We start from the raw sequence: 17,088 nt of genomic DNA, 5'->3' as shown, positions 1-17,088 counted from the left end.
TGTCTTGTGAGATTAAGGGAAATTATGAACATTAACGTTGAAGATCAACAAGTATCATATGGTAATGAGTGGAAGTTGACTCCATCATACAATACACACACACACACACACACACACCGTGAGGCACTTCACACAAGCACAGCTCTTACTAATAGTTGCATCATTACTAGGGATTAATTAAACTAAGCACTACGCCAAGCCAACTCGATTCAAAGTCAGTGTATTACTGTCTGTAAAAACGGTCTCTGCTATGGTATCAGAGACTCACACGACTATTTTCTAAATTTAATACGATCCTGGGGGTCACAGAGGCTCCATGGCATGTATGGCTACTGTGTTATCATGTCAGGAATCAGTTCACTGTGAGGAAACAAGGGTTAACATGAAGTGTAAAACAAAGGGCTGGGGGTGTGGGGTGTCGTAGTATCTGTGGCAGCGACTTGAAGCGTATTCCAAGACAGGTTATGAAACAGGAGGGCTGCGTCGTCTTTGATCAGAGAGCATCGGAGACAGCACCATGTCAACAGTTTACTCTCATCCATGTCAGCCGTCCCCTGTGGACAAATGGATTAAAGCTGCAGCATCTCCAGCCGACAACACAGTCAGTGCCGGGCCTGGAGAAGACGGAGAGGAGAGCCGTGCTACACACAAACCAGCATCCAAAAGTTTAGATTTATGAACAGCAGTTGCGCAGATTATGCGGCAGTTTAAATAAAAAGGCACACACTAACACGTCGGCCCACAAGGTGGTCTTTTGGGGTTTCTTTTAAACGTTTTTGCGGGATTGTGAAAACCAGAGTATTTTTTAGGAAGTGTGGAGAAAACAAAAGGCTTTAAAAACCTACAGAAAAACACCTTATAAAAAAAAAATCCCTTCCCTTTTCAGTGCCCCGAGGGCAGTTAAATCATCTTCACTACCATTAAGCCCTGCTATTTGTTCCATAATATCACACTCAACAACAAGCAACAAACCCCTGAGAGCCCTTGGAAAACAGCAGCCTAACAACGAGCACAGGAGCGTTTAACTTGCAGTGGTCATTGGAGGGTGTAGTAAAATAAAATATCAATCTCACCGGCGATAACGTTAGATATGTGAAGGACAGTCGGGGTGGCACTTTCATGTCATCCACAGGATTATTATGGGTTGGACTGATACCCATCATCCTAAACTGCATGGGTACATGGTGGCGGTGGTGTGTTTGAGGGGGCGAAGCCCTAGGGCTGAATTATTTGTTATTTTCAAAACGAAAAATGCCATTTGAAACAATGCAATAGGCAAATCACAAAGGCTGTAAGTGGTAAAGTGGTAAAATAATAACAGCTTCATGGGGAAACAATTCACACCTTTAAGTTACCGACCTTTCTAGGGCTGAGACAATTACTCGAATATTCGATTACTAAATGAATCGTCAAATACTGTGATAACCGATTTAGCGGTTTGAGGGTATTTTCATTATCAAAACAAGATTTCTGATGGTTTCAGCTTCTTAAATGTGAATATTTTCTGGTTTCTTTGCTCCATATGACAAAGAAATCCTTTAAACTGAATAATTTCCGTTTGTGGACAAAACAAGTGCATCATCATTTCCAGGTTTGACAAACACTGATCAATATTTTTCTCCATTTTCTGACATTTTATGGACCAGGCGATTACTCGAGAAAATACTCGACAGATTAATCGATTATGAATATAATCGTTAGATGGAGCTCTAGACCTTTCATTTTAATACAAAGTCGTTCAAGACTGTCCAGTGTGTAGAATTTAGAGGGAGGAATCAACAGAAATTGGACATTATGTTTCAAATATTGTTGATCACAAGTGATGGAAATAACGGCCTGAAAAGAAATTGTTTTTAATAGTTATTTTTCCCCGGCAACCGTCTAAACTAACTCATTACTGTATCAAACGTTACAACGCTGTTACCGTTAGTGACAATAAAATGGGGCTATAATTAAACTGCAGTCTGCGTTTAAAAGAAGACGCAACAAGTACACAACAGTTTGACTCATTGCAGCACTTTCAGGCTTCAGACGTATACAGAGCATCGTGTGGCCACGTAGGCCACTATATTTGTCTCCGGCAGAGGAGTCCTTATTTACATTTAGACAGTTACATGCACACAGACACTTTGACAGTGGGTGCTGCGGGAGAGGAAGGCATTGCTCAGTCACCTCGCACGTCCTTATTTCCTCAGCCACTCGTTTAATTAGAGAAGTAGCAGGAAAGGCGTATCATTACATTTACTAATTAGACAAGCTACATTCTAAAGAACTTTTACATCATTCCGTCTGAATTTGCACAACACAGAGATGAGCTGCGTTCTCGCAGGCGCCGCGAGTGAATAAAGGGCAGACACTCGATGCAAAATTGCTATGTATGTGCGGAACAAATGCGCATATGGAGGGGAGACAGCTGCTGTCTGTGCAATCTCATCTGCAATGCACCGGGCAAACTGTCAATTGCAAGGACATCCGCATTATTTTCCGTTTTGAGAAAATCACGAGCGGATCCATCGTTTATGACAAAACGTGTTAAAAAAAATGTATTTTAAAGGCCAAATGGCCAAGACTGGTGACCTCTACAAGGTAACCAGCATAAGCCATGGCGGTAGAGCAGGGTCAAGGGTATCTGTGCAACAGAGAGGCACAGGAAACGAGCAATTTGAGCTTAATTTCAAGAGTGCATGTGTTTCTAATTACTCAGGAAGTGGGTAATGTGGCAAAGATTTCCCCGGAAGTGTTCAAGGCACACCAAGGACCCCGGGAACATGAGAAGTCCATGATCAGCCAGAGATTCGCCTCAGCAGGAGCCAAGCCTCGAGGCTAAATCATCTAGCACAGAAATTATAAAACAATAATTCAAATCCCAATGCAGATATTCAGGCCAACACAGCAAAATAAAAAAAAAATAAAAAAAATATAGAAAAAGCAAACAAGCAGTTTCAGCAGAGAGGACATCAGCACCCTTGGGCCAGACAAATGTAGCCATATTACAGTAAAATTAAGGCCATTAGTCTACGGTTAAAATTGTTCTTTGACAGACTAAGTGAAAAATAAGAACGAGAATAAATATTCACAAATAACTTATTTAAAATGTTCCCATGACACCTGCTCTTATTTTTTTTTTTGTCCTTTAGGAAAATGCCAGCGTGCATGTCAAGACTTGTCTGGCTTTTTGTTCATCATGTTAATTGACAGGAAGTGCTACTGCACATTGAGCGCCGAGATGAGAAGTTTGTGTCAGTGCTGTGCAGGGTGCAGAAAGTCTAAAATACAACTTCATTGGCGGATATATAAGGAGATATGAAGTGACAAACTCAAGACCAACCTTTTAATAATAATTCCGATAAGGAAGCCAAAACTCTCACACACACACACACACACACACGTAGACATTGCGTGCATTATAGCTTTCATTAGGGAACTTCAACAACAAAGCACATAGAATAGGAGGAAGGGCAAGGGGGCCATGGTCAACTTTCTCATTATACCACACAGCTGTCTATTCTCCATATTTATGTGGAGAACATTTCATTTTAATCAAATCAAAATCATGCTACATTCTCAATACTCAACAATGCACCACAATACAGTATGTATATATATATACATACACACACACACACACACACACACACACACACACACACATACAGTATCTCCACTATAATATTATAACAGAAGACAGAGGCCACAGCAGCTAAAAAATACCATGATTAATAACTCAGAAACCATAGACTACATATAATAAGTGAATATAGTCTTCCGGGTTCACTAGGTGAAGACAACCTGGAAGAAAGAACATATTTATTAGCCACGGGGGCTAATACGTGTGCGTGTGTGCGTGTGTGTGTATATATATATATATATATATATATATACATACACATATACATATACATACATATATATATACATATATATACATATATATATATATACACATATACATATATATACATATAAACACACACACATATATCACAGGATGCCAGCAAATAACCTGAAAACATAGGCTGTTGCTGCGTGTTGCCTTCCCCCGCATAATGAAGACAGACTGGAGTGCAAATCTCCATCTGTAAAACACAGTACATGTACAAGATGTCTTAAGTGTGACACCACACCATTTAAGAACGTCAAGTTACAAATGCTAAGACTGCCTGTGGGAAATGGCGAAAAAAGAAAAAAAAAGGAGGGCAAAAGGAAAACAACTGAACGAAGTAGAAACCTGAAATGTTTTATTCAACACAGGCCATTCAGTGTTTCCCACATTATACATGGGAACCGACTATTTACAGTTCTGCTCACGACATGTGCCAAGAGCAAATCTGTACATAGCATTCATGACCATGTTCACTGATGTTATTTGTACCGTTTCAAAGAAGCATATTTGTTGAATTAAAAATGGTTTCATGTGTTATTTTAAACAAAACTTAAGTAAGAGGCTCGTCGACTGGCATTCATCGACACATTTTCTTCCATTTCAATTTTCTCTTCCTGGATAAATCCTGTAAAAAGCACAACCCAGGCTCGTCTATTCATTGATTAGTGCACCCGACTGAGCAACAACTGCATGGTATTGTGACGAAAAAAAAAAACATGGGAGCGTCAATGAAACATCACTGTGAAGGCTTTATTAGGAAGCTGTGCTGGTGTCGCTCTCCAGGCGCGTTACATCACATGAAAACTATCAATCGCCAGGGTTGGGTCTTCTTTAATAGCACAAAGTCAATTGATATTTTTGAAAGTCAAATGATAAAGTATGGCACACTGTATCGGCTGGTATTGTCCAATTGGTTCCTGGTTGCAGGATGGCTCTGGCCCAATCTCCGATCTCAAAGTTTTTCAAAATGGGAGTTTAGATTCCTGTGTGTGACATCACTACTGGCTGCCACTTGTGAGAAACAAAGTACATCAAATGTCAGATTTCTGAGGCAGGAAAAAAACCCCGCATATCCTGTCATTTATTTCGCTAATCTTAAGAAGCCGGGAAAGAACTATGAACTATTGTTCTATTGTCTAACTAAATCCGACTCTTATGAATTAAAACCACGAGACTTCCTGGGGCGAAGTCAAAGACGGCCCCGTCTAGTACAGACTGAACGTGCACTGGGACGGCTACTGCTCAGAAAAAAAGAAAAAAGAAAGGGTAATTTACACAGTACATTCGAGTTGTGCTGTAGAATGTGCTACTAATGCGATGCTGTGACAAGCGAGTTAAGTGCATTAACAGCTAGAGAGCTCACTGATTGAGTGCATCAAGGGCTCGGCTGAAAACCATTAACAAGATTAACAAATTCAGGCCTGGTGACCTCTCTTGTGGACGAGCTGTAGCGTTCTCCCTTTGCAGGCCACGGCGAACAACCCTTAAAACCATGTCTCCACACTGCACTGACGTGACTGCACTGGCTCTGACAGTGTTTGGAATATTTACGGCAGAAAGAGAGGGTTTTTCAATTTTCAACATAGCAAATGGATCTCTTAAGTGCCCAGAACCTATGAGGTCATACCTCAGGATACGGTGCGCAGTCCCTCATGAATTGTGTAGATATCGATTCAGAGATAAATTCACCTGCCTCTGGAGGATGCATTACACTCCTCACACATTACTGGTGTTCATGAATGGCGATGCCAGATTACTCGTGATGTAAATGGGTCCATCAAGCTCAGCGGCGAAAGCGTGACATTGATATGAAAATGTATGTTATCGTAAGCTACAGTAATGGTAATGGCGGCGAGTGTGACGCTGTAAGACAGTACTGTAATACAGCTGCAAGTTCAGAAAGAAAATGTGGAATCAAACATGTTGGAAGGTCGTTTGCCCTAGTGCAGATGATGAAAGTAGCCCAGAAGCCGGTCGGCAAAATGACGGATAGATATACATATAAACAAAATACCACTGCAACAGGACGTTGCATGCATCACTACTGAAAAGACTCATCTCGCCTGCCTGGGGCCATACAAGCAACAAGACCTCCTCCCTTCCTCTTTTACCGCTCTTTGATGCTGGACTCTAATCAATACTTACAGGCTGAATTTAGAAAAGATAAATAAAGCCATGAAGAGAAATGGACTCGCCATCACAACAGCCTCTTTAGTAGTCTTGCTATTATGTAACCGCCACTTGTGATTTTAAGGTAAAAAAGCGTTTATTCTCTGTCCTTCTGGCAACTTGTCGCCATATTACCCCCCCCCTGGTGCAACTCTTTGTCCTGTTGGTGGTCAAACTTTCACAGCTTCAGTCTGGGATTTTAAGGAACACATTCAGACACGAATAATCATGCCATCCTGTTAGATAACACCGTCTCTTAGCGTTACAGAAGACAGCGCTGCAGGTAAAAGTGTGGACATGTACAGTCCAAACAGTGAAATCCACCCGCATGCTAAATTCAGAGCTACTGTGATGGAAGAAATAATGTCCAAAAGATAAAGACGCTAATGAGCCAAAAGGGATTACAAGATTATTTCAGTATCCATCACCAGTGCCAACATATAACACATGACAAATGAGGACATCTGCTCTGATGATGGCTCATCCACACTGACACTCTTGTTTGGCCTTGCTTTCGTACGCGGCAGTCTGGTCGTTTTCTGCCAACATACGAAAGTGCATCCCATGCTGATCAACGCGCTACGCCGTCAAGAGACAACCAATTTATTTAACATCAAACTCACTGAAGCCACCCTTGGAACGGATTTCATCACCTACTGTACGTGTAGTCAAACTTACAAGACGACACATCCAACCCTAATAAACACGAGTCAATCATTTTACACCACAGCAAGAGCAAAAAACGAAAAGGCTGAAAAACGGAGCTTGATTAACACGTGCTTGGTTGTGACTGTCGACGTAATGACTAAAATCAAGAAGCAGCATCACAGCGGAGTAAAGGTAAAGCCAACCTGATATAGCATTTACTTGTAATATTAACAACACAGTGCTGCATTTGTAAATAATTAAAAGGGGATTTATGCAAGAAATGTATGAAGTAATAAAATGACTATGATATGACGTCATCAGAGATTAAGTAATTAAAAAATGATGGCGCTTATACAGTTTTGACTCTATTTGGTTCCCTATCGTTTTCCATTACTATAGTACTACTGGAAAAGCAAAAAAAAAGTAGAGCAGAGTTGAGCCGTGCCGAAAAAGTGTAGTGGAAAAGTGCCATTAGAGTAAAATACAGCCAGTATATTCACAATAATAATTTTCATTTGTGAGCTACAGGTTGTTGCGCTTCAATATCCGGGTCAACACCAAAGAAAATACTCAAAAACAGCATGTTGCAGCTCTGGGTCGCAAATACCGATGTTGAAATGCCTAAGTACGCCTCTCAAATATATCTTAACTTGAGAAGAAAGAACACTAAACAATAATATGTCAGGCAAGGTTAGCTTGAGCACTCTATCATTAATGCGTTGTCTGTGAATATTTATGTTCTTACAGTCCGTTATTGTCACCAGCCGTCTGTTGGCTTTATTCTCGATATCTTTTGGACTGCTTTGTGAATAAAATAGGGGAAAATTGCAGACAATTCTCCACAGATTATAAGGATTATATCTTGTATTGTCTGGTATTGTTCAACCTAAAAGTCCAAATCACAAAGACGCTTGTTTGTTTGTGTCACCTTGATGCAAATTCCCTTCCTCCATCTGTGCCGTGTGGAAGAAAGCAAACGCACTTCTGACAAAACATTATTTTATTTTGTGGCGTGAATGCTGGAGGTTTTCCCTACTTTCTCTGCTGTTATCTGTGCATTGACAGGATAATTGCATATAATATTCAGAGGATTCAATTCCAAACTAGAAATATTATAGGCTTCAATACAAAATGAAGCTTTCTGTATCTAAAAGCAACAACTTTCATTTCAACCCGCTAGTGTTCCCTGGCACAATGAAGCCCATTCAAAGCATTTATTCGTAAACATTAAAGCAAGACAGTGATTGTCTTCTAAGCTGTGAAGCTGTTGAGGCAGGGCGGTTGCCAGCTCCCACCTGCCTCACGCTGGCTGTTAAGTGTGGGGACAGATGATCTCTGGAATCCCTCGGTGATTAGTGATTACCTGGGGATAGGTCTCCTCTCTCTGAGGCAGTAAACACTTGTGTTGTGAGGTTAAGATCTGCTGTGACAATAACATACAGCAGCTGTCACGCCTTCAGCTCAGCCCGCAGTTTGACAGATAAGCAGGCATGCAGGAATTTGCACACCACGTCTAAAAATCACTAAGGGATCAAGAGGAAAATGCGCGTTATGTTTTGCGTGACAATCGTTGGACTTACTCAACCGTTGACCCTGTTGTCGTCGTATAAAATATTTCCCACCATCCAATAAATACTTGAGTTGTCTTTGTTGGGGAAGTGTGATACCATATCTTTCTGAATTATGAAAATGTCAAATGAAAAGGGCATGGTATTCAAATCTCTAGTTAATTAGGGTTCCACTACTGGGAGGGTTTGAATGTTTGTGTTGAAGAACAGAAATATTTGCATTCCCCAAAGGGGAGTGTGTCAACAGGATCGATAGGGTAGTTGCTAAACTCCCGCTCTGTCTCCAAAAACTATCCAACTCAGCACATCTCCTCCCTCCAAAATCTCGGAAATTAACTAACCACCAAGTTTTCACACTGGCTCCCGCTGTCGTGTTAACAATATCACACTTACTCGTTCGCACATTGTACTCGGCCAAGCAGTGAAACATCCAACTAAAGTAAGCACCTGCAAAAGGTCGACCAACACCTCGCACGCTTAGCTCTCTTGTTAGTTCCATGGATTAATGCCAATGAGCTCGATTCCATTGTTGTGTTAGAGCTTTTCTCCAGAAATAAGGCGAGCTCCCAGAGAGACAGTCCAAGTGTGAGAGAAACAAACAGAACATCAATCTCATTGTAAACCCACAGGAAAGAGTCTGGGGACTGATCGCTCATGGTGTTAACTTAGGGAGCGGAGGAGGGGGGGAAAAAAAAGGTATTCAACAAGGAATTAATAAAATGGGTTTAGCACTCGAGTGGAAAAGTGGGTATCGACGCAAGTGTTTAACCCAGCCTAGCAAACTGCATTCGATTACAACTAATCTCCTGTATTTACTTGTGTCGTGTCATATGTTCTCACCGTACGACTTAAATTGTGGAATTATTTTATTATAAAGGCAGAGTGTAGCGAGATACTTTTCTAGATCCCATAATTAACAATGTGTCGTAAAAAGCCTTGTTGTTAACACCACGTTTAATTACAAGTGCTCAATTTCTTTATCGTTGTTTTGAATCTTTATAACTGTTGTCATCCACTGGGAAATATGGCAGCAGTTAAGCGAGTCTTTGGGGTAATCTTTAGGCTGCTGGAGAGTGACAGCTGTTTCCCCCTCCCCTGAGCAACGGAACTTTTCAGCATTTCTAAAATCGCTTCTCTCAAAAAAAGGTAGAAGTGGGTTATAGAGCAATGAGCTGCAATTATTTGTCTGCTGCCTTTTAGAAGTGCGACAGCCAGATGGAGCCGATTGTAATCGCAAACCCCCAAAACAGCCTTATTTTTTTTCATTTCATTTTTACAAATGCGTCAGTGAAATAGCTGGTTTTCCTGACCCATGTCCAACTTGTATTCTACCATTGTCGGTTGAATCTGTTGCATTCACAACTGTACAAACAAGTATGCAAGTCAAAAAATGGAAATATCCATCCATCCTCTACAGCTTTATCCTCCACAGGGCCACATATAGAGACAAACAACCATCCAATATATGATCAAGGTGTTTCTTTTAGAATTTGATATTGACCTTAAGATAATATATTTTTAAGTATCCCAGTTGCCAACGTGCCAAAGATCTAAGGTCTGTCAGCCTTAAACGGTAACTGCTGTTACTGCTGCATTTTAACAAACCCATGTGTCTGCCCTGACAATCGCTACCGCTGTAGGAGTTTCCGACTAACAACTACACTTTTAACACACAGTGAGGCGGCTGCATTTTAATGTAACAGTGACCTACATTCGTTGCCGGATTGGTTCTGCCTCCGCGGATTTGGAACACAACGCAAGGAGCGCGTTTTTTTCTGCCACCGCTCGGGACAACAGGGGCATAGTTTATGCAATGGTTAAAAATCAATTCATCAAACACGACTCGACTCTTGCGGCAAGCTTATTTGACATTCAGCGCGGACGTCGCGGGCTTGATGAAACGCGAACGGGCCGATCCTATATGTGCAGTGATCGTCGCCATGATTCACAAGGCCCGTGTATGGGGGCAGCCTACTTATTAATGCTTTCACCTCGACTTGGAAAAAGACAATCTTCAATGTAGCCCACGGAGGAAAAAAAAAACAGAAACAAAAAAACAATGAGCACAAAGCAAACACATGCTCTGTTGACCCACAATAACACAATGCAGGGAGAGAGAGAGAGAGAGAAAAAAAAAGGCTGAATGTTCCATTGTCTCCGCTCGCTCTCCACAGGGCAGCGTTGACCGACAGTTCAGCTGTAAGTAAAGCTGACACAGTAACACATCGCAGCAACATTGTTTCAGGGCAAAAAGGACGTGGCAATGGAAGGACACAGGACATTTATTGATATGGCCGAGTCCTTGACTGCAGCGGCATATGTCCTTCAGTGGCGGCGCCTTATTGTGTGGACATTACTCACTATTGTCATGTAGCACAGGAAATAAATACACTAGTCTCCCCCCAAAAAACATATTTCCTGCCTTGTTTTAAATCAGATGTGGTCCAAACCAGCTCGTGCGTGTGTTTTGAGCGTGGAGTTGCCAAGACAGATAAAACAATTTGTTGTGTCGTGGTTGTGGGTGGTTCTAAAATTACTGAAATCTTCAACTTTTGGGAGCATCTCTGCTGAAAGACCGTGATTGAACACACAAACAAAGTAATGAAGTGATAAACAATAGCCTTGATTAAAAGGTTGGATGGATAAATCAACCTTTTAATCGCAATTAATGCCAAATGACTGTGATTATTACTATTAAAAGAAATTCCATCTTCTACCGCTTTATCCTCCACATGAGGATCGCAGGGGGCACTGGGGATTAAAATGAATCACTGTTATAATACTGGTGAACACCCACTGTAGCGGTGCACTTTTTCGTTTGTCAGAATGTGGGAAACACTTTTGTGAATATGCAGGGGAAATTAGGACTGAACGATTTTTGAATAAATATCTAATTGCAATTACTTTGACAGAAATTGGGATTGTGATGCGATTTGCGAGACGATCATTTTTTTACGCAGTTGTTCTCATTTTCATTTGGATGACATATTTTAAAGGATGACTGTGTGATCAGGGCTGCAACTGACCTATTATTTTCATAATCGATTAATCCGTTGATTATTTTCTCGATTAATCGAGTAATCGCTTGGTGCATACGATGTCAGAAAACGTTAAAAGACGTTGATCAGCGTTTGTCAAACCTGCAAATAATGAGCTTCTCTTGTTTTGTCCACAAACCAAAATGATTCCATTTAAATGATCAGAAATTTTGTTTTTGGTTGACGATTAATTTAGTAATCGCTTAATCGAGTCATTGTTTCAGCTCTGTGTGAGATACTTGTGCAAATTGTGTGAAAAACAATAACCTGTTTCCTTGAGTCTGTAGAATATGATGTGTAAGGGCAGCACAATATTTCACCTAAAATAGTAATTTGACACACACATTTTGCACCTCCTGTGATTTGAAAATTACAGCAGGTCGTATTGCCTGGTCATAAGTGAGCTGCAATGGTATTTGCTTGAAAAAGCAAATATGTCAACAAAGCAACTGTACACAACACTGTGAGCGCGGTTACTGACAAAGAAAGAGAGAGAGAGAGCTGGAAGATTTTCTGCTTCTGAAACACCATTTAAAACGACAGAGCTGTGGTGCGGCTTGAAGAATCGATGCAGCCGTATCAGCGGATGTTAGCTTTCACCCACGCGGTTGGGATCGTGATTACAAATGGAGCAAATTGCATGAAAATAATAAAGATTTATTCCTTTGTCAATTGCTATACTAGTAGGCGCCAGTGGGTATAGATTGTAGAACATATTTATTCTCTTCTTCTGCTGACGCTGAACACTCTGTCCATGACTTGTCTAATCTAGCTGGCTCTAAGTGGTGCCATCCCCTAGTGTGCACATACAAAAGTACACACACATAGTGTGTATAGTGTGGAGAACACTACACAAAGTTGTGACTGATCATCACTAAATTTCACTTGAGCTGATGACAAGGTCTTGTCAGATCAAGAGCTGCAACAGATTATGAAATGTTCTTAATCGATTTATCTGTCGATTATTTTCACGATTCATCGAGTAATTATGATCGGCCCATAAAATGTCAGAAAATGTCAAAAAAAAACATTGGTCCGTGTTTTTCAAACCTGGAAATGATGTTTGCGAATTGTTTTGTCCACACACCAAAATAATTCACTTTCAATGATTTTTTTTGTTGTATGGAGCAAAGAAATTAATAAAATAAAAGCTAAAACAATCAGAAATCTTGTTTGAATCATGAAAAAAGCTTCAAACCGATGAACTGATTATCAAAATAGTTGAGGATTAATTTAGTAATCGAGTAAACGGATCACGATATGGATGCGTAAATGGTGAATCAAACTGAATGTTGTTTTCAGACATACACAATTCATCAGGTTTGACAGTTATTAATATTTGGGATCATCCATTTACAACTAAAATTATATTTGAGTATATTCAGATATTTTTACATATAAATGTGGAATGTTTGATTTGATTCGAACATTCGTGTCATTTTCTGCCCTAAAAAGACAGATTTTAATTACTTCTCAAGCTACAGTCCACCAAATGAAAACAGATCAGCGGGAATAAATCTTTGCTTTTCCCCAAACCACAATAGAGTTCATTAATGAATCCAAACAACATACAACTGCTCTCGAAAACCAAACCACTGTAGGTCTCAAGTTGGCAGCATCACATTTTTAATTCTTACATTCCAAACACAGTTATCAATAAATAAATATTACACTGTTGCTTCAAAGTTCACCCGTTCTCGTTAGACGGAGAGATAAACTCGTCGCTGAATTTGAAAACAACAAGCAAAGGGTAAAGTGGGAATTATGTGCACATGACTGAAAAGTGATTACAGCACTTTTTCCCCATCGGACCATTTAGTGGGTGGCACAGACAGCTGGCGGAGAGACAACAGATAAGAGTCCGCCGAGCCCGTCCGTGATCGAGCGCGAGCATATGCTACTGACGCAATTTTAAAACAGGCGGAAAGTTATTTTAAACATCCAAGTGTCAGTCCTGTACATACTGAACCAATTATCCAAGGAAGATGGAGAGGACCTTGATGTTAATGATGCTGTTGCCAGCGTCGGTGATGTAGAGGCAGCTGACATCCTGCTGGCACGAGAGCAGATCAGGACCTCATTAATATCACTAATGACACATTTGCTCACCAGCAAACGAACACGGGTGGTTTTGTTTTAAAAGGTGTTTTTTTTTTTATCAATAATAATTTGAGCTGCACAAATCTGTTCACCTCTTGTTTGATCAACAACTTAGTCCCCAGTCCTTTTTTTGTACAACCAAAATCAAATAAAACTTAAAATAATCTCCTTCTTACTTGTGTGATTAAATCTTGAACATTTCCAAAATTGGTGCCAAGCTCCATTTCTGATGACTACAGGGCTGCAAAACGGGGCCGTATAAACCCGTCAGAGCTACGAATTCAGGATTACACACTCCTGATAGCAGATTCCCTTTTAAAACCAGTGTACGGTGAGGGGGAGAGTCAGGCAGAATCTTAAGATCTTAAATGAGAGAAGACATACAAGACTGACCTTCTAAAAGGGGCCCGATAAGTTTCTATCACGCTCGACTGCCTCTGAAAATACTTGGGACACCGTTCTCCCGGATATCATGAAATCATATCAAAAAGAGCTGAACGTGTAATAGAAAACACATGCGGCTCCGTCCGACTTGTGATTATGGCGTGAAAACTGATTAATCGATACTGCCCGTATGACACAAATTCATATTATAAAAAGATATAGGTCATCTCGTCTGAAACGGCATAGACAGTTACATGAGCAGTGAAGAAGCAGTTAAATAGGACTTGTCCTCCACCACTCATTAGCAGCACTGCCACTCTGTCTATATTGCCTTTCTATCGCGTGTCAGGGGTCTGGCGTGACGTTCCATGTGAGGAAAACTCAGCTGTGTGAGTGGCTTGTAATGCTTCTAGTCAATAAAGCTGCAAACTGAGGACGTGGAAGCATGGAACAGGGGGATTTTGGGGGCGGCGGGGTGGCGGGTTGGGGGGGGGGCTGCAGTGACTCAGAGAGAAACCATTCTCCTGTTACATCACTGCTTTACTATGGGAGGTGACTGGTGCCACAAAGGAGCAAATACCTCAAACACATCAGGAATTAGACTACATCCTTTCCAGTTGGCACAGAGGTAATAATGGTGGATAGGGTATTTTTTAATAAGGACAGAAGTGCATGAGATGCTTCTCTAAATGCTTCCAACGGTATCATTATAGACACTGACTGATAAATCAGTTAACTAAAGATTTATGGTGATTAGTCTCTCAGACAATATTCAAAATGGCAAATGTCTTATGATTATCCATAGTGGTGAAACAATTACTCAATTAATTGATTGTTATTATTGTTTTTAAGCAATTCAAACAAGATTTGTGATTTTCCAGCTCCTTTAAATGTGTATATCTTCTGGTTGCTTTGCTCCACATAAGAAAGAAATCATTCAAACTGAATAATCTTTGGGTTTTTGGACAAAACGAGACATTTGAGAACATCATCCTTTCCGGGTTTGACAAACACTAATTGACATTTTCTGACATTTTATGGACCAAGCGATTACTCGATTAATCGAGAAAATAACTGACAGATTAGTCGATTATGAAAATAATCATGTTGCAGCCCTAGTTATCTAGCATACTGTGCTGCAAACAATTCATTGCCTGGCCAAGTGACTTATGAGTCATTCAACAGATATAGATATAGATATAGATATATAGATATGTAGATTTGTTTTTGGCTTGGACAAATTGATGTGGAATGGATATTGCAATTTACTGACATAATCATAGCCAGAAATGCATTCATCATAAAATCGCAAAAACTGACTCGGTGTATAAATTATGACACTGATATTCCAGGACTGGATTTGTGCTCATGTGGCATTAATCGCCCCTCATACACATATATGCACGTCCATCTGAGAGGTGACAACGCAAAACTGTCGTCTTTATCATCCGCTATACCTACGCACATGACAGCGAACCAACGCAGATGATAGCCCACGATAGGGACTATCAGGGGCTGACAGATCCGTGACCACTGACATCAAACTTGGGAAACCGTATAAACACCATCATCAAAACTGCAGACTGAGCAGACGAAGAGAGAGGAGAATAAACATGATAATAGGAGACTGGACAGTTCTACACACACACACAGACAGAGCAGAGACCCTACACTGATGTTATGGTACATTTCCTCACTCTGGTGACTGTGCACCATGTTGAATAAGTCACCGGTGTGGTGGCTAACATGTGAAGCGTCAGGGTCAAACAGGAGTCGAGCAAAAAAATGAGCAGAACTCGGTGTTAAAAAGCAGAGGGGGGGGGGCGGCTTGCGGCACAGTCCAGCTGCTTAATCAATAACATGCACACAAAATGACAAGGAGGCTTGGTTTGAACCTTAGACTCGACTCGGCCCAGGCTAAACGCCGCCTCTGGATAGAAAAAGAAAGAAAATCCCCCAAAACCCGCAAACAAAAAGTGGCTTCACCCTCCATCACACAACACAGTGGACTCTCTGTTTAATGAAGGCTAACTGTGTGATAAGCTAACCCGTCCTGAGGTTGTACTCACCGGGATGACAGTCTTTGTGTTTGGGCAAGGTTAAAAATATTAAGGATAAAATCCACCAGTAACTCGGTTGCCGTATCCTCCGCATGTTAGTCAACTCATCGAGACCCCCCCCCGAAAAAAAGAAGAAGGAGCCAACGGGTGACAAAGTTTTGTATATGTTTGTATGCAAGTCTTGTCTCTTCTTAAAAAACGGAGGAGAGAAGGGGGAAAAAAAACAGCACTAATATTCACACGAGCGAAGTTGGTACAGCAGCCACGAAGCTCACAGCATCAAAGTGTTGGTTAGCGGTTACGCTACAGACTCACTGCTTTACAGGGGCAAAAAGAAGGGGGAAAACACACATTAATTCGCCTCCAGTCCGAGCTGAGGCTGCTTTTAGCCTCGCGGAATAAAACGTTTCGCACGCCGTCGTGCACAAACTGTTCAAAACGTGTTGTGGGACTCCACCGTGCCTGTAGCGGGCTTCCAGATAGCGACATTCCCCAAGTGTTGGTGGTGGTGGTGGTGGTGGGGGGTCAATCGGCGATCGATTCGCTGTCTGTAACTACAGCGGTGAAGAAGAAAAAAAAAGTGGTCGTTTCAATATTGATTGACCGAGATCATTACTAAGTGATTATCCGCGGCGTCAGCGCGACCGAGGGCAACGCGCACGGCAAAGAAAAGTGCGGCTGGAAATGTCCCATTCTTCCTTTCAGGAAGTAGACTGTAACGGTCAGGCAGGCAGGCATGGAGATGTGGCTACTGGTCCCATCCTACCGGACAGGGCTGCTGCGCGAGCGCGTGAGAGGGAGTCTGCACGGGGCGGGGGCCGCGGAGGGGAGGAGGAGGAGGAGGAAGGGGGAGGGGATGGGGATGGGGGCGGTTCTTAAGCCTGAGAAGAACTTCTTTCTTTTTTTCTTCCTCTGACGTAAATTTTATCCAGATTGTTTTTTTTGAAAGTGAGGACAGCAAAACAAAAAAAAAAACTTGAAAATGTGATATTTTTTCTTCTAATCAATCTTCTATTCTAACCACATTTGGGCTATGTTCACATTACCACTCACTCACTCATCTACCACTTTAAGGCCCTGGTATATTTCCACACACCCTCGCGGACCCTGGTTTACATGCATCAGGGTCCTGTAGTATCTCACCATGCAACTGAATGACCACTGCACTGGCAGGTGTAGTATAAGCCCCGCCCACCAAGCAGAAAACAACATTTCAACAACAGAAGAAGTAGTCGCCA

General features: G+C 41.4%; 1 protein-coding gene across 1 annotated transcript in view; it reads right to left on the bottom strand.

Moving 5' to 3' along the window:
* Positions 1–16,641, bottom strand: part of LOC122767965 (receptor-type tyrosine-protein phosphatase gamma-like) — an 86,120-nt gene extending 69,479 nt beyond the window's left edge. The window contains exon 1 of the mRNA XM_044023542.1: positions 15,860–16,641. Coding sequence (XP_043879477.1) covers positions 15,860–15,944 — 85 coding nt within the window. The 5' untranslated portion in view covers positions 15,945–16,641. The remainder of the gene's footprint in view (positions 1–15,859) is intronic.
* Between the last annotated feature and the right edge of the window lie 447 nt (positions 16,642–17,088).

This window comes from Solea senegalensis, linkage group LG4 (genome assembly GCF_019176455.1).
Source record: "Solea senegalensis isolate Sse05_10M linkage group LG4, IFAPA_SoseM_1, whole genome shotgun sequence".
Lineage (NCBI taxonomy): Eukaryota > Metazoa > Chordata > Actinopteri > Pleuronectiformes > Soleidae > Solea > Solea senegalensis.
This window is presented reverse-complemented; position numbering and strand designations above follow the sequence as displayed.